A 19466-nucleotide genomic window follows, 5' to 3' on the forward strand; every position below is an offset into this window, starting at 1 on the left:
GTCGCAATCTCCCGGCCTTCGTCACGGGACGTCCAACACTCCGGTCAACACTCCAGGACAGCAAGTCATAGGAAGACAGGGAGACGGGACAGGCGTTAGACAGCTCATGAGATTGTAGTAGGCGGACATAGCAATAGATACAAGTGGTAGGCATATATGTGAATGGAGTAGATATATGAAGTAAGCGTATTATGTGAATAGAATAGAAGTACTTAACCCAGCAATGAAACCGCGTTGACTGTTAATCTGTTAACAGTCTGTTAATCAGTTGACAGGACCACGGACAGACGGCGGTGAATAACTGATCCAATGCCTCGGAGGTGCATGTAGAGCAGTCACTACAAGCTTGGCCAAGACCCCGAGGCATCCATCACCTTGGTCAGCGCCAGGAGACGGGTACTCAGAGAGAAGGGGGAGGGAGGGGGGGGGGGGGGGGGGGGGAGAGGGGGGGGGGGAAAGAGTTAGAGAGTTCCCATGTTTGTGGTGCTGCAAAGGAGCAGACATGTAGTCTCCTCTCCCCCCCCTCTACTCTTGTCTCCTCTCCTCTCTTCTCCCCTCCACTCTTGTCTCCTCTCCTCTCTACTCGTGTATCATCTCCTCTCCTATCTTGTCTCCTCTCCCCTCTACTCTTGTCTCCTCTCCTCTGGTCATTACTCTTGTCTCCTCTCCTCCTTTCCCCCTCTTATCTTCTCCTATCATCTACTCTTCTCTTCTCCTATCATCTACTATTCTCTTCTCTTCTCCTATCCTCTTATCTTCTATTATCTTCTCCTATCCTATCATCTCCTCTTCTTCTCTTCTCCTATCCTCTTCTCTTCTCTTCTCCTATCATCTCCTCTTCTCTTCTATTATCTTCTCCTATCATATCATCTTCTCTCCTTGTCTCTTATCTTATCTTCTCCTATCATCTCCTCTTCTCTTCTCTTCTCATCTACTATTATCTTCTCTTCTCCTATCCTCTTATCTTCTATTATCTTCTCCTATCCTATCATCTCCTCTTCTTCTCTTCTCCTATCCTCTTCTCTTCTCATATCATCTCCTCTTCTCTTCTATTATCTTCTCCTATCATCTCCTCTTCTCTCCTTGTCTCTTATCATATCCTCTTATCTTATCTTCTCATATCATCTCCTCTTCTCTTATCTTCTCCCATCATCTCCTCTTCTCTTCTATTATCTTCTCCTATCATCTCCTCTTCTCTTATATTCTCCTATCATCCTCCTCTTCTCTTCTCCTATCATCTTCTCTTCTCCTATCATCTCCTCTTCTCTTCTCCTATCATCTCCTCTTCTCTTCTCTTGCATCTGGGAAACAAGATTGAAAAAGAAAGGTGAAAACCGTTGGATCGGTTTGATTTGACTTGATTTGACTGTATTGATCTGCGTGTGTCCCTCCCTGCAGGTCGTACAACACGGCCAACCTGATGGAGGATCTGAAGGGCCTGTATCGTACAGCAGGCCAGCAGGGGAAAGGCATCACCTTCATCTTCACAGACAACGAGATCAAAGACGAGGCCTTCCTGGAGTACCTGAACAACGTCCTGTCTTCAGGAGAGGTATGGACGGACACACACTGATCACGGAGAGATCATGAAGTACGGAGAGCCACTGATCACGTTGTGATCTGAGCGCATAGAGCATACAGCCAATGAATATAATAGAATAGAATAGAATGGACTTTATTGTCATTATACTTGCATACAACGAGATTAGGGCTGGTGCTGGTAATAGAAAGAAATAACATAAAATCACACAAGTAATAAAAATTTTACATAATATCACAATACTATACAATATGACACTATGCACACAAGTAATAAAAAAGAAACATAATATCACAATACTATATACGATATGATACTATACACACAAGTAATAAAAAAGAAACAATATATCACAATGCTATACAATATGATACTATGCACACAAGTAATAAAAAAGAAACAATGTCACAATACTATACTAAGCAAATACTATACTGATACAACAATCACAGTGTCTGACAGTAGTGGGTAGATAATTGCACTTGTGAATATTGGACTTGAGGTTGGAGAAAATTGCATTGTGTGGGAGGAGGGGTAGAGGGGGTGGTATTGTTAGTGCATATCAGAGTTCAAGGAGGATACAGTATGAAAGCATCGCGCAGGTGACTGTGGTCCGAGCATAATGTGGTGTCGAAGTTCTGGTGGGATTTGATCCAAGGCCAGCAGGGCTACAGGTGGTTCCAGGAACTAGATGGGGTCCTGGTGGGATTGATCTGGTGGTGCCTCCAAAGTAGGTTTCCGTGTTCAGGTGGGTCCAACGTTCTTAACTTACCCTTTTGACCACAATGCCATTCTGCAGGCACCAGCATTTAGGGCTGTCCCCGAAGCCTGTGTTTGGGCTTCGAACTTTGTCAGGGTGGTTCGAACGAACGGACGTTCGAACCTTCGTTTTTAATAATAATTTAAAAAGAAATCTAAAAAAATAAAATATTTCAAAAGATTTATTGTATATCCTCAAACTAAATCCTCAATTTGAATAAAGTGATTCATCTGATTAAATTAGAATGTTTTATTAAATCAATTTTCGTTAAAGAATATAACTCATCAGTTTTAATACTATAATATTAGTGTTAATGTCTATGTAGCCTAATCTTTATCTGCAACTGTGAAGAAAAACCCATTGGTTTAAACAGAACGAATAGACGCATAAAAATAAAAATTCTAATGTTGATTTAGAATTCGAATGCCAACGTAACAAACGAACGTTCGAACGTTTGGGCTCAGCCCTACGAGTATTTGGGTATTTTTTTGTCTTTTCAATATCAATGTAATGTGTTTATCAACTCGTCACTCTGTCCTCTCCCTTGAGCCGTGTGAAGCAGCGACGGTTTGTAACGAGGCAGCCCACTGCAGAGGTGTCACGCTGCGTTTCCCACCTCAGTGCACAGACTGGGAAACATTTAGAGAGAAACAAACTCGGAACATTGCAGAAAGAAACAGACAAGTTGACACATGTTGATATTGGAGAGACATGACGTTTTTTTTTATACCTGTGCGCAAAGTGCAAGGCAGGTATGAGATATTCCTTTATTAATCCCTTTGGGAAATGCGGGCGTCCACAGCAGCATGGGGGCTAGGAGCAGGGTAATAGTAGAAAGACTAATATACTGATAATGATGCAAAAAATTATAATAATTCACATTTATGGGCGGCTACGTGGCGTAGTGGGCAAGGCGCTCGCCACGAATGCGGAGACGCTGGGCTCGCCTGTTCGAGCCCAGCGCTCCACATTGCTTTCAGTTTAGCTGGTCGTTCATACTAATACACATTGGCCGTATTAGGGGGTGCGAAACTGATGGGTGGGGATCGGGCGTTGTGGACAGCGACTCCTACAGGTCGGTTGGTGCGCCTGCGCAGTAGAATCAGGAAGTGTCGGGGGCAGCGTGAGCCTCTCACGCGTTACTCCTCGCCACTGAGAGATCGAGCTGCGCAGGTGAAAAGATGCGACTGCTGTTACCTCAAGTACCGGAGGGGACTTGTGCTATGTATGACTTAGTCCACATTGCAGCCGGCTTGTGGGAGGCAAGAAACAGCGTTCGTGACAGGGGAGGGTTGAATTGGATGATACGAAATTGGATGGGAGAAAATATAGAAAATGGGAGAAAAAGTGGATAAAAAAAATAATAATAATAATTCACATTTTTATTTTTATTTTTTAAATGTTATCATTCCATTTGGGCTGTGGGGGGTGCTTAATGTCTGAAGGAGTCGACTGAAGGCTTCTTGTTCTCTGCGAAAGCATGCAATTGGTCCACTGATGGATACATCTTGATATTTTGTCTAGTCTAGTGTGTTCATTAGATGGGTGAAATCCTTTTTCAGTGCCTCTGTGCCCGTTTTCTTAGGCAGTTAGCCTCTCGTATGCGCACAGGGCTTGACATACACTTTTTGGCTCACTAGCCACTGTGGCTAGTGGTTTTCCAAAGTCACTAGCCACTCAGCATTTCACCAGCCAAAAATCACCACACTAAATAATTTTTTCATCAATACATTCCCATTTTATAGCGTGATGAATATGTTTAAAATCAAAATGCATATGATCGGTATCATGTTCCACCATGGATGCATGAAAGGGGGGGGGGGGCGGGGGACGTTGTTTCTGATTATTGATTACCAATAACGGCATTCGTTATTGTAGCATCATACACTGATCGGCTGGTTGGCTAATGCTAACAAGGCCTGAGCATGAAATCTATGTGAAATTGTTCTTACCTGTGGCCGGTTGGAATCCCAAAAAGGATTTTCCAGTTATTGATCGCCATCTGGTAGATCGATATGGCCATTGGCTGATGCTATATTCCTTCACTGCATACTGAATTTGGCGTCGCAAAAGGTATTCCATGCGATCTGATGAAGGCATAGCTTCACGCTAACAGAAAAAGTAGGCCTGAATGAAAAAAATTAACATCCGGTCTGAAAACAAGGAGTACTCTATTCTCGAGACAGCACCACTACCAGGATCTGGCCGGTAATGCACTTTTCCGAATTGTTGTGGGAGTTGTAGTATTATGTAGTATCACTTGGATTGAATAAATTATTGCCGATGCCTTTTGTAGACTACAATGTTTTATTTTCATAGAAAAAAAAGTCACCGGCCACTGTGGCGGGTAGAATGGCGTAGTTACCCGCGACACAGCCAAATTCTACCCGCATTTGGTGGGTGGCAGGTGTTAATGTCTAGCCCTGTATGCACGGCATTAGCGTTAGCCACGCTTCTATGCCTCTTTGCTTTTTGGCATGAATGATAAAACATTTTATTAAATTAAATATTATAATTTCTTTAATATTTTTTTTGCATTCGACTAAGAGGTTGGCAGTCGACTATGGCTCTTTCCGATCAATTGGTCGACTAATTGGGGTCAGCCCTATATGCAGGTATGTACAGACAGATAGATATATTTTACGGTAATAATAAATATATTATATAAAGTATATACAGCATTATTGGTCATGCTGTCATACAGGGTTATAGTTATGTCATATAGGGTTATATTATGTACTTAAGTACCAAGATGCCAACCTGCGAGACTCGACCGAAGGTGGCTCGGTGCGAGTCTACATTGACGACACAATAATTATAACATCTCCTCAGTCTACCTGGACCCCTCTTGAATATTCAGCGTCTTTGGGTTCTTGAAAAGCGCTATATAAATAAAATGTATTATTATTATTGATGACCGGATGGGCCGGCTTCACGGGTTCCATGTGCAAGTGTAGCGCCTCTCCGAGCACCGCTCCGGTTTTAAAACCTAAATCTTGTCGCGTCGCTTCCGCTCTGTCGCTCCACCCCGCGCGAGAGGAATCAGAAACGTCTTAAGTGTGTTTTCCTTTCAGCCGTCAGAAGGTGCGGTGAGCGGCGTGGCAACTGGACCAAAATGGCTGTCGTTGGATTGATTTTGTTCCACTTAACCTTCTATAGTGAAATGTCTAAAGTGGCAGCTGCAGTATTAATGTGACGCATGGCTGGTTGACAATTTCCACCACTGCACACAGGAACAGAGGAAGTCACTCTATCTGTGTCGTAAGCACCTCAATGTGTTTTAATTCTGAGTATTCCCGAGCCGAAACTGCAATTTGTGTATTACCTACATTTTCTGTGGTGTAGCATCAATTCTTGTTTATATCTTCGTCACTCAATAGTCACGAATGGAGATGGATAAGATGAGATATTCCTTTTATTTGGGCGTCATAGCCGGACGGGGGAGCGGAGGTAGAGGTATGGGCAGCAGGGTAATAGTAGAAAGACATAAATATAGGCAATACAATTAGATCTGAATATGAGAAAAATAAACATGTATATATTAAGGCTGTCAAGGTAACGCGGTATTAAGTTAACGCGTTAACGCCTGATTCTATTAAAGCCACTATTTCAAAAAGAAATATATATATATATATTTTTTTTTAACTAGACTTCACTTGTGTGTGTGTGTGTGTGTGTGTGTGTGTGTGTGTGTGTGTGTGTGTGTGTGTGTGCGTGTGCGTGTGTGTGCGTGTGCGTGTGAGAGATGAGGAAGGGGAAAGAGAGCTGGGAGAGAGTGTGTGTGAGAGAGAGAGGGTGGAGGTGAGTAGTACTCAGCCCTTGTGTGGGTGAATGTAACAAGTTCCTAACATTTTCTTTCCCCTATTAAGTTATTTTGTCCATCACTCTGTTTTGAATTTGATGCAAATTTACAATGCATGAGGGTCATCCTTTTGTGTTAAATGGCTGCATAAATCAAGCATTTGTTGACTATTAAAACTTGGAACTTGAAAAAGATCCGTTTAAGGTAGATAAAAAAAATCGATTAATTTGCGATTAATCGCGAGTTAACTATGGACAATCATGCGATTAATCAGATTAAATATTTTCATTTTCATTAAATCATTTCAGTTCCACGTCAGTCACTGGGGGAGCCATGGCTGCCCTTAATGAGACATCAGCTCCCCTGAAAACATGATTTGTGAATTTTTGGGGGGTCTCTAAATTACTGACAATAAATGCTATTTTTGCCATGCATTTCAAATTTGTCTGTAATTTTCTGTATCATCATCGTGTATAATAATAAAATTAGGCTATTTTGATGTATGATTAATGATTTGCGCTCTAATTCACACCGTAATATGGCAACATGCATGCTATTCTTGCAATTACCATTTGGAGCGTGGCGGCGCTGCAGCCTGCAGGCACGCACAAATCAAACTTCACCCACGTTGTAACCTGTGACAGTGACAGTGATAGTTTGACAAGTAATCACTCAGGATAATGTAGAAACGAAAAATCCCCCCCCCAACATAAAAATTATGAGCTCCCCCGATATAGAGGAAGCGCTGGTTGTCTGAGATTGAGACACCGTGAGAGCCGGTGGGGTTTAAGTCCTGGTTGTCACAATAGCGACTCCTACTGGTCGGGTCGGGGAGAGAGAGCTTTGTTTGTGTCACAGAGTGTCGCTTGTGTCGAAGTGAGAGGGGCAAGGGTGGGAGAGGGGCAAGCTAGCTTAGCACAAATTAATGTAAGCGGACGATACGGACCACTAGCCCTAGATTACTCAGAGGAGAGGTGTTTTGTGGCCAACACATAGGCTAGCTCAGGGGTGGCCACCCCGCGGCTCGCGAGCCACATGTGGCTCTTTGCCCTTCAATGTGTGGCTCTTCCATCCAAATTTTTTTATTAATTAAAAAATTAAATTATAATTATTATATATATAAAAAAAATTATAATAATGTATGTCACTCATTCCATAAGGACATAGAATAAACATTTACAGATTTTTTTTAAATGGTCCATTTGCATGTTCTTGGTATCTGAATCTAGGGACATCTATGGATCTCAGGGAATGTATTCCCAGTGTCAGAAATAGTGTGTCTGTTACTACTGTAGGCTTGAGTAAATTGTAATGAACCAAAGGAGAATATCAATTATATAAAAAAATAAAAATGTATCTTTGACTGTGAATAACACCATGCTAAAATGTACCAGACCTGAAAAATCTAAGCAAATGAATAAAGGAAGATGATTAAACAGAAGGTTTTGTAGATACAGTACTGAATTCTGCCATCTTTTTTATAATGTAAATTTCTCCACCATTTTTCATCATATTGCAACACCGTTTTTTGCTAGACGTTCACAGAACGGTAGGGAAACTAACTGCGTTCTGTTTTATGGCAATAAGGTTCAGGTTTGTGGATAATCCCAAAAAATAAGAGAAATTAAAAAGTAAATCCAGAAGTCAGATGATTGACAGGGGCTGGTGTGAGCTGGGTAGGGTAGTTTTTTTTAAATTCGAAAGCCCTAAGTCTCTTCCTTCAAAAGACTACACTCACTTTTGGCTGCTCCACTTCCTCCCATCAATATGCGCCGGTTTCCGACTCAATGCCCTGAGATTTCTATAATCTTATATTTCACTAATAACAGTTAAAATCATTGGTAAACAAACGTAATGCTGAAATATACACTTTTACTGTATATCTCGGGCTTAAGAGGTTAACCCTGTGAGGCCCAAATTAAAAAGACATTAGCAACTTCAGAGGCCAGAGGGTGAGACCTATAAACACATGAAGGGTGCCGTGACTGAAAAACAAAGTTGAGAAACGCTGGTATATGGTGTGGCTCTTTGTGATACCACAGTAATTTTTGTGGCTCTTAGTCTCTGACTGGTTGGCCACCCCTGGGATAGCTGGTCCGTATCCATCTCCATTCATTTAAACTAAACTAGGCTAGCTTTCAGATGGATAGCTTTCTACTGAACACACCAGAGAGGAAATTAATATCCATCTTCTTGTCTGATAGTTGTCTTGTCTGTACGGCCCATAACGTTGGCATGTTCCTATAAAACACACCCTCTGGTCATGTGAGGCTGTGTCTACCCTAAATCAAACACACCCATTGTTTACTTCAGTTCAGTTGAACACTCAGTCTGCTCAAGATTGTGATAATTATCTGCTATGCACATTTTTACTGTATGAAGCACATTCTCAGGGGCTCATACAGAACAAAGCATTTCACTGTAAAGTACGTTTATATGTGACAAATAAAAACAAACTTGAAACTTGAACTATGTAGCTTGGATGTACTTTTTGGAGAGTAGTTCGGATTTAGTTTTACTTCTATTTATTGTGAAGTAGCTCTTCGTTTGGTAAACTAGAGTTAGGATATTTTTCATTGTATTATTTCAATGTTTTCTAAGAAATAACCTATAATGATAGTGTTGAAAATGAAAATAAATACGTTTTAAAAAGCCAGCTTGAAAGTCCTGACCGGCTGGGAGTCTGAAAGGTCTCGACTTTTATCTAGTAATCGATTCATGGCTTTTTACTCTTCAGTAGAACTGAATCCTTCAGATGAAGGAGGGACATTAAAGTGGAGGGCACTTTGTGTGAGGAAAGAGCTAGAGAGAGAGAGGAGAATAACAGTGGATAACGACAGGAGGAGGAGGAGGAGGAGGAAGGATTTGAGGAGTGATTTGAAGGAGAGCTTGTGGAATAAATGGTGTCTCCCAGGTGGCCAGTGGAAACACTCCTCTCAGCAACCTCATTTAAAGGCCCCATGAAATTAAAATAGATGGTTATGTTCTTTTATCACATGTCTTGCACTGATTGTCACTTATACACCAGTATCTGTCCCACTCCCAACAATGAAAAAAAAATGTTTTGTAGATTTTCTTTTATGAATGGTATTTTAAGAGTTTGTAATTACCTGGAAAACAATTAAAATAATTATGATGAGTCATCCTGCACACAGGGGTGTATACTAATTTAGCATCCAATGAAATGCTTTCTAGAATGACATTTACAGGACATTGTAACTGAGATGCACTATTCCTCTTTAACTAAATAGAACAAATGTTAGCTTGCTAGCTAATGTTACTAATGTTGCGCAATGTCGCTAACGTACATTGCTAACATTAGCTTGCTATCTAATGTTAGCTTGCTAGCTAACGTTACTAATGTTGTGTAACATCGCTAACATACGTCGCTAACATTAGCTGGCTATCTAACGCTAGCTTACTAGCTAACATTACTAATGTTGCGTAACGTTGCTAACGTACGTTGCCAACATTAGCTCACTAGCTAACATTAATGTGTGTAACGTCACTAACATACGTCGCTAACATTCGCTTACTAATAGTAGAAAAACATAAATACAGGCAATACAATTGTATCTGAATATAAAATATGATAAAAATAAACAGTGTAAACAATATAATTAACTCTGACTATAAAAATATGTTAAAGTCGGATAAAAGTTACTCTCAGTAAATATAGGCACTCTCCCTTTACCAGCTGGAACACAACCTTTTGTTGTGGATGAACTAGGAGTTTACTACCACAGCAGTCTTTCAGTAACTGGACGGCCTCTAGGCAGACTGCCAAAGCGTCCAAGGCTGTCACTGGAAATGTAAAGGGAAATTAAGTCCAGCCACGGATTTAAACGGTTAAGCAATTAAATAGGATATATGTTTAGATGACAAGTTGAATATGGTGTCAGATAGTGTACCTCGAGCTCGGGCTGCCGTCTCTCTTGCTAATTGTCTCCTTAGACCTAGAGTACATATTAATATTTAAAACTCTCTGGGTGGAGGAATCGTTTTCTCGCTGAACTAATTAAGAACGTGTTTGCAGTGTCCTAGTGCAACTTTTCTTAGATTGACATTCAGGGAGAAAACCCCAGAGGATTAAGACGAGGGATTTAAACCCCAGACTTCTAATTTGTGTTGGACAGTTTATTTAGGTATTTAGGGCTGAGAGAAAAGAGAGAGAGAGAGAGAGAGAGAGAGAGAGAGAGAGAGAGAGAGAGAGAGAGAGAGAGAGAGAGAGAGAGAGAGAGAGAGAGAGAGAGAGAGAGAGAGAGAGAGAGAGAGAGAGAGACAGTAACAGCGTTATTAAGATTGGAAGAGTAATCCGTTAGATACTCGTTACTGAAAAAACTAACGCTGTTAGTAACACCATTATTTATAGCGCCGTTACTCCCATCACTGCTTTTGAAGGTTGTATTCCAGACCGTAATTGGAAGCTAGTTACCTTTGGACGTAGGGGCTGTATTGGGGTCGATGGTGACGGACGGAAGGTCACAGGTTCTTACTAGGGAGGTCAAATGTGAGCTCCCTAGTAACAACCTACTGTAGCTCCATATATATTTTCGGTGACGGCAGAAAAACGTTTGACCTTCTTACGAACTTCCCACCACAATTGGGACAGCCGAAACCCGACCGATCTTCCGCCGTCGACTGAAGACACTCCTTCAATCAATATCTGAAATACATTTAAATAACCCTCTTACTGTCATGCACTCTTCCTAATATACTAACATACACTCGACACTATAGCACTCAAGCCTTAACACTTTGATGAACATTGTCACTCAGCTGATAGAGTTGTACCCTTCCTACCGACTTGTCGTACAAAACTCGTAAGTCGCTTTGGATAAAAGCGTTCAGCTAAATGACACAATTTAAATGTTACTCAGGAGTTTGGGAATGAATGTAGGTCACTGGAAGTTTCACCGTGCTTGTGTTTACGCCCCCCCCCCCCCCCCCCCCCCCCTCAGGTGTCCAACCTGTTCGCCCGGGACGAGATCGACGAGATCCTCAGCGACCTCATCCCCGTCATGAGGAGGGAGTTCCCCCGGCGACCGCCCACCAATGAGAACCTGTACGAGTACTTCATGTCCCGGGCCAGGCAGAACCTCCACGTGGTCCTGTGCTTCTCGCCCGTCGGCGAGAAGTTCCGTAACAGGGCGCTGAAGTTCCCGGCGCTGATCTCCGGCTGCACCATGGACTGGTTCAGCCGCTGGCCCAAAGACGCCCTGGTGGCAGGTATGACGAACAGTACGGCACGGGTCACGCTCCTGGTGCCATGCTAACTGGCTAGCATGCTAACACCAGTGTCTCTTTGTCCATGTTGTTTAGTTCAGTTTAGTTTAGTTTAGTTTAGTTTAGTTCCCCAATTAGCTACAGCATTGTGGTAGCTATTCTTCATGCGGTTCACAGAAAAAAACATATAACATTACAAGTAAACATGACAAAGTACTAGTACACACACAGACATACTACTTACATCATAACATAACATTACAAGTAAACATGACAAAGTACTAGTACACACACAGACATACTACTTACATCATAACATAACATTACAAGTGAACATGACAAAGTACTAGTACACACACAGACATACTACTTACATGATCATAACATATAACATTAGAAGTAAACATGACAAAGTACTAGTACACACACATGCACACACACACACACACACACACACACACACACACACACACACACACACACACACACACACACACACACACACACACACACACACACACACACACACACACACACACACACACACACACACACACACACGTCACCATAACATGACATTAAGTAAACAAAGGACTAGAGACTTGGACTAGTACACACACACAAGACAAGCTCCAATATACAATAATCCAATATCCTATAATCAAACTATGTGAAATAGCTCAGAATACTTAACTGTACACAACAATATGGCCACACGTTTGTTTGTTCATCATTAGCTTTGCAAAATGGTTTAATTCTTCATAATTTTACAGTCTGCTTATTTAAAACATAACAACATAACAAAGATGGTGTTTAGGAGCTCCTTCTCCCGAGCCACATAATACTCCCACTGGCCTTGACAGTGTAAACGATATAATTAACTCTGAATATACAAATATTCACCAGTGTTGTAGTCGAGTCACTAAATCCCGAGTCCGAGTCGAGAGTCCCCAGTGTTCGAGTCCGAGTCGCCAAAGAAGAGCCCAAATCGAGTCCGAGGTTGAGTCCACTCCATTCTGGCAGGCAAAGAGCTGACGTACAAATAAAAAAAGGTCTACATTAACCCTTTCACTGCCACACGACAGAAGGTTATGTCGGACCGTCGGTTGTGTGATAGTAAAGGGTTAACCTTCTGTCGTGTGGCAGTGAAAGGGTTAACCGGCTGTTGTGTGGCAGTGAAATGGTTAACATTATGTGTATTGTTGCAGTGAAATGGTTAACCGGTTTTGGTAGTGCGGCGGTGAAAGGGTTAAACATAAATGACACAGCGGTCACCATTTTCAAAGGGAGTTTATTTACTTTGTGACACAATAGCCAAACAAATGCACTAGCCATCAATATCTTATGCCAAATGATTAGGGCCTATTAAAATGTTTTATATATATATTATATATATATATATATGTATCAATTAACAAGTCAGAGTCTGCACCTTCCGAGTCCGAACGCAGTCAATGCTCGAGTCCAAGTCTGAGTCATCAGTGCTCGAGTCCAAGTCGAGTCACGAGTCCAGTTGGACTGGTCTGCACCCTAACTGGCATAATATACGTTATAATTAGTGCTGTCAATCGATTAAAATAAAAATATTTAATCGTGAATCGCGATTAATCACATGATTGTCCATAGTTAACTCGCGATTAATCGCAAATTAATTGCATTTTTATTTTTTTTTATTTTTATCTACCTTAAACGGATCTTTTTCAAGTTCCAAGTTTTAATACTCTTATCAACATGAGAGTCAACAAATGCTTGCTTTATGCAGCCATTTAACACAAAAGGATGACCCTCATGCATTGCAAATTTGCATCAAATTCAAAACAGAGTGATGCACAAAAGAAAATAATAATTTAAAACAATGAATAAAGTGTGCATGAAATAATAGGGGAAAGAAAACGTTAGGAACTTGTTACATTCGCCCACACAAGGGCTGAGTAATCACACCCCCCCCCCTCTCTCTCTCTCACACACACACTCTCCCAGCTCTCTTTCTCTCTTGCCCCTTCCTCATCTCTCTCACCCCCCTCTCTCTCTATATATATCTCACACACACACACACTTCAGAAACAAACATAGTATCAATGAGAGCATCAATAATACACCTGAGTGAAGTCTAGTTAAAAAAAAAAAAATCTTAAAAGTTAATCGTGAGTTAAAAAATATAGTGCCGTTAATAGAATCGGGCGATAACGCGTTAATACCGCGTTAACTTTGACAGCCTTAGTTATAATGTATGACTTGGGAGATAATTGCTCACATTCACACAGATTCACACAGACCATGGCAACATTAGTCATTCTGAAAACAGTTGTGATTGGAGGATCAGGAAAAGAGGGCGGGGCTTGAGACAGGACAATTCATATTCGCTTTGAAAGCTCCAGGTTGTCCGTCGCCATGCACTGTCGTGAAATGTCTTATTAAAAATTTAAATGTGTTTTGAAAATGGAGATAGTTTTCGATTACTGCCCCACTCCGTCGTGGTTTTGCATGTTTATTTTACATGATGATGATTCAATGTGAGGTATATTATAGAGCACTGTGTTCCTTATCATACAGTCGGCCTGCTGGGAAAGCAATCGAATTTAAATTATCATTCAAATTGACAGTATGACGCACATGATGTGTATCTGTTGACGTTTTAAATTACCAATCTGTGCTCTTGTCCCCTATTGTTTCACTCCTCTCCTCGCCTCATCACTTATTTCAAACATCTCTCTCTCTCCCTCCCTTCCTCCATCTCCCTATCTCTGTATCTCTCTATCTCTCTCCCTTCCTCCATCTCCCTATCTCCCTCTCTCTGTATCTCTCTATATCTCTATCTCTCCCTTCCTCCTTCCCCCCCTCTCTCTATCCCTTCCTCCCTCCCTCTATATATATCTCTATCTCTCTCCCTCCCTATATATATATCTATCTCTCTATCTCTCTCTCCCTCCTTCTATCTATCTATCTATCTATCTCCCTTCCTCCCTCCCTCTATATATATCTCCATCTCTCTCCCTCCCTCTATATATATATCTATATCTCTATCTCTCTCTCCCTCCTTCTATCTATCTATCTATCTATCTATCTATCTATCTCTCTCCCTTCCTCCCTCCCTCCCTCCCTCCCTCCCTATATATCTCTATCTCTCTCTGTATATCTATCTCTATCTCTCTCCCTTCCTCCATCGCTCTCTCTCTATCTCTCTCAATCTCTATATCTCCATTCCTCCCTCTCCCCCTCTATCCCTTCCTCCATCCCTCTATCTCCCTCTCTCTATATATATCTCTCTCCATCTCTCTCCCTCCCTCCATCCCCTCTCTCTATATATCTCTCTCTCCCTTCCTCCCTCCCCCTATCTCTCTCCCTTCTTCCCTCCCTCCCTCTATATATATATCTTTGTATCTCTCTCTCTCCCTTCCTCCCTCTTTCTATATATATATCTATCTTTCTCTGTATATCTATCTCTCTCCCTTCCTCCATCGCTCTCTCTCTATCTCTCTCAATCTCTATCTCTCCATTCCTCCCTCTCCCCCTCTCTCCCTCCATCCCTCCCTCTATCTCCCTCTCTCTATATATATCTATCTCCATCTCTCTCTCTCTCCCTCCATCCCCCCTCTCTCTATCTATCTCTCTCTCCCTTCCTCCCTCCCCCCATCTCTATCCCTTCTTCCTTCCCTCTATCTCCCTCTCTCTATATATATCTCTATCTATCTCTCCCTCCCTCCATCTCTCCCCCCCCCCCCCCCCCTCTCTCTATGCAGTCTCAGAACACTTCCTGTCTACCTATGACATAGAGTGTTCCTCTCAGGTGAAAGGTGAGGTGGTCCAGTGTATGGGCTCCTTCCAGGACGGCGTGGCAGAGAAGTGTGTCGACTATTTCCAGAGGTACCGGGGTTCGGTTCCCATCCTATTTCATTTCATTTAATTGCAAACCTTTTATTTTAAACTCGAAAGGCCACTGAGGTTTCCCTCATTTACAGTCACGTTGAGTGTACGCACAGACGTAAGCAAAAAACATACAGAAATAAGCACAGAAAAAGCACATCAAATCATAACAACAACACGAGGCAAAGAGCAAGGATAACAAATAAATTAAAACACGTACAACTTCATTGACAAAGGTTGGAGATCAAGGTTTTAAACTCTGCAACAGAGGGGAGGGGGGAGTTCATTCTATGAGCTAAAGGGCTGGCTACTGTACCAGCGCTGGTTCACATCATATACTGTACCAGCGCTGTGTTCACATCATATACTGTACCAGGGCTGTGTTCACATCATATACTGTACCAGCGCTGTGTTCACATCATATACTGTACCAGGGCTGTGTTCACATCATATACTGTACCAGGGCTGTGTTCACATCATATACTGTACCAGGGCTGTGTTCACATCATATACTGTACCAGGGCTGTGTTCACATCATATACTGTACCAGGGCTGTGTTCACATCATATACTGTACCAGCGCTGTGTTCACATCATATACTGTACCAGGGCTGTGTTCACATCATATACTGTACCAGGGCTGTGTTCACATCATATACTGTACCAGGGCTGTGTTCACATCATATACTGTACCAGGGCTGTGTTCACATCATATACTGTACCAGGGCTGTGTTCACATCATATACTGTACCAGGGCTGTGTTCACATCATATACTGTAGGTTTTGTAATTGTATGTTTATTTATTTTATTGATTTATTTCGCACCATTTCAGCAAAACAGTAAAAACATTAACCATGACAGAAAGTGTATAAAGGTGCTGAGTAGAGGCAAGAGACCCAGATGGGTCTATACGGGGCCTCAACTCATTAAATCATCGGATTAAAAAAAAACACAAAAACAAAAGTAAAGTGAAATAAGTTCGTAAAACAATTTTCATAATAGTAAGATAATAATAAGATAATAATAACAATAACAATAATAATCAAAGTAATAATATAACAAAAACAACAACATTAATAATTAGTCTAAACAAAATAACATGAACCTGTAAAACAAAGTGACATGAATGGTTTTATGAGATTGAAGCTATTCATTTAACAATGTATATTTATATGTATATATATATGTGTATGTGTATATGTTAATCCAGGTATCGACGCGCTACACACGTCACACCCAAGTCCTACCTGTCCTTCATCCAGGGATACAAGGCCATCTATAAAGAGAAGAGGTCCGAGGTGCAGACCCTCGCCAACAGGTAAACACAAGGGAACACCATGAACGGAGAACTCGCAACAACACATTTCCATGTGGGGGATTGAAAGGCTCTTTGGGGGATAAGAACATCAGACATTCGTAAATTCGTAACAAACATTTGTGTCATTCTGTGTCTCCTATCTACTCATCCTGACGTTGAGGGTCCTCTAACCGGGGTATCTGCAGGGTATTAGACCGTTTTTAAATTAAGTATTAAATTCACAATTCTCAATTTAAGGCCTTAAAAGTCTTAAATTTCATTTGCACAGTATATAATTTGGGGAGGGGGGGGGGGGGGGGGCAGTGGTATTCAAATAAAATCAAATGTATTTGTAAAGCCTGCAATCACATGTTAATGTCCCCATGTGCTGGATAAGTCTTCTTTAAACAAGTCAAGAAGATACATCACAATAAATCAAGAACAAAAAACCCACCATGAAATCCAAAACGACACTCCCAGACATACCCCACACGAAGGTAAGGAAAAACTCACTAAAAAACCTAGCAAGAGGAAAAAAACACCACAGGCAATGTGGAGGAGAGAAACCTTAGCTCAAGGGGGATCTCCCTTCTTAGATGTCGGTGATGGTAGTGTTGCTATGGATGATCGATGGGTGGAGAATAAAACAGGCGAAACAGTTGGTAAGTATGAACATATACGTGTAAAAACAAAAAAGCAAATATGTACATGCAATAGCAACTGGGGTACATAAGAAACATTTTTAAAGAATTAAATAGAATAGAGATCGAAGAACAACAACAACAAAAGAAAAAGGGAGACGAGCGCTACAGTAGTATGAATAGGATAAAGGTCAGGGCCCTCATTTGCGTACGATCATTTCTAAGCAAAGTGTGTGACTTATCAATTTGAACGTGTGCTTGACTTTGTGCATATATTTACGCACAGCTCCGACCGTGCGTACCTGGCGCCCGGTGGTAGAATATCATTATTGCATTTCGGAAATAAGCTTCCGTGCATTACTTCCAACACTGGCGCGTTCTGTATGAACCGTAATTCATTATAGTTCATTGTAAAATAGCGACAGTAGTGTAATTATAACATGCTCACGCGCGAACAAGAGGTTGGCCTGCTTGTTTGGCACGGGGGGGCAGACGCAGAACACCCACCTCCAAACGCGATTAAATATTGTTTCAAATAAAAAGCGAAATACTATTATTTTGTGTGTCATGTTTCCAAATAAGATTAGTCACAACGAAATGCTTTCTACTTCAATTTGTTGGTTAGAATAGATGACCTCCGTTGAAACTTCACTGAGACTAACACAGTCTATTTGTCAGCTCCCGCACAGACGTGATAATAATAATAATAATAATAATAATAATAATAATAATAATAATAATAATAATAATAATAATAATAATAATAATAATAATAATAATAATAATAATAATAATAATAATAATAATAATAATAATAATAATAATGATAGCTTCATTTTATATAGCGCCTTTCAAGAGACCCAAGGTCGCTTTACATAGATGGGGGGGGGGGGGAATAACAAAGTAACAAACATAGTGGACAGACACAACATATAAATATGATGATGGAATTCAAGTTCAAGTTTGTATAGATCACATATAGGCAGGCTACACATGGCGTAGGCTACATCATACATGGCAGTGAGATTCATTGTTCTTGTATATGCTCTCGTATTATTGTTTATATAGGCTACCCAATACCGACATCAAAATAGATTGTATGCCTCTACAAATCATATGCAGGTAGAAAATTGACGGAAAATCCGTCGCGATTTGGAATAAAATTGAGGAGAACTTTAATCCCTGGGTATTAATCGAACGAAACGGGAAAAGGCAGTCATATTCCAGCACGGTCTTTATTAGTGTTTGCGCTGCCCAGGCAGCAATGGTCGTTAAGTTAATAGATATCATATCCGACATCACCGTACGTGTACATGTCTGTCAGCCTGTTGCGTATTTCTCCCATAACACGCTTCGCTCGGCTTAGTCCACTTTTCCACATTTCATGGGGGTGTTCCATTACCGTATATGGTTAATTACGGGCGGTGCTATATGCAAATACTTCTACGGAGCGTAGAACAAATGGTATTTATCAACACGGAGCGTGCGTAGAACCCGTGTACGCATGTTTGATAAATCCAGATTTTTCTGTGCGTACACACATTCAAAATTCTGTGCTTAACACTTTGACGACCGATGGGCTTAGTCTAATTAGTGGCTAGAGGACCGGGGAATGTAAACAAACATGTGGGTTTTCTAACAGCTATATCTATACTTGTTATCTATCTATACTATGTTGCTATCTGTCCATTCTCATTGTCAATTGAGTGCATAAACCGTCCCTTCAGAATGGCTTAAAGAAGAAAAAAAAACATCTGTAGGTTGTCATTTTATAGCGCCGTGAATATAAGCTTTCGTATCATCTATTTTCTGGAAAGATAGTTATAGAGCTAAAGGCTACTAACGTTATATTGAACGGCATTTCCGTTGTATATATGCTAATGAAATAACACAAACTGCTTATGATCCGGACTATCCCAGATAATCTATGGATGAAAGGGGGGCGGCGGGGGACGTCGATTAGTATTATTGATTACCAATACAGTGTCCGTGTAAGTAGCCACATTCACAGATCGATTGCTTGCGTTGCACAGCAAGCTCTGATCCGGCTATAAATTAGGTGATAAATGTCTTACCGTCAGCCCGTGTGATACCCGGCAGCATTTCCCCGTTATCGATCGGCATCTGGTAGATCGATATGTCCATTGGTTGATGATAAATCCCCTTATTCCATGGTAAAATCTCCGCTTCGAAACGTGATACACGGTGCATGCTGTTGGTTTGTGATCAGAGTAATATGATACTCCATTGGAGGGTAATTTTTTTTTAAATCCATTCGCCCACAATGATACTGCAGTGGAGCGATGGCGCCCCTAAGAGGATCTGGCCGGTATTGC

General features: G+C 41.2%; 1 protein-coding gene across 1 annotated transcript in view; it reads left to right on the top strand.

The window, feature by feature from the left end:
• dnah5 (dynein, axonemal, heavy chain 5) overlaps window positions 1-19466 on the top strand; it is a gene marked incomplete at both ends in the record, with an annotated part of 523851 nt that overhangs the window by 312722 nt on the left and 191663 nt on the right. The window contains 4 exon segments of the mRNA XM_084308323.1: window positions 1399-1552; window positions 11064-11331; window positions 15069-15192; window positions 16403-16510. Coding sequence (XP_084164449.1) covers window positions 1399-1552; window positions 11064-11331; window positions 15069-15192; window positions 16403-16510 — 654 coding nt within the window.

The sequence above is a fragment of the Notolepis coatsorum genome, assembly GCF_963971535.1.
Source record: "Notolepis coatsorum genome assembly, chromosome: 2".
NCBI classification, from domain to species: domain Eukaryota; kingdom Metazoa; phylum Chordata; class Actinopteri; order Aulopiformes; family Paralepididae; genus Notolepis; species Notolepis coatsorum.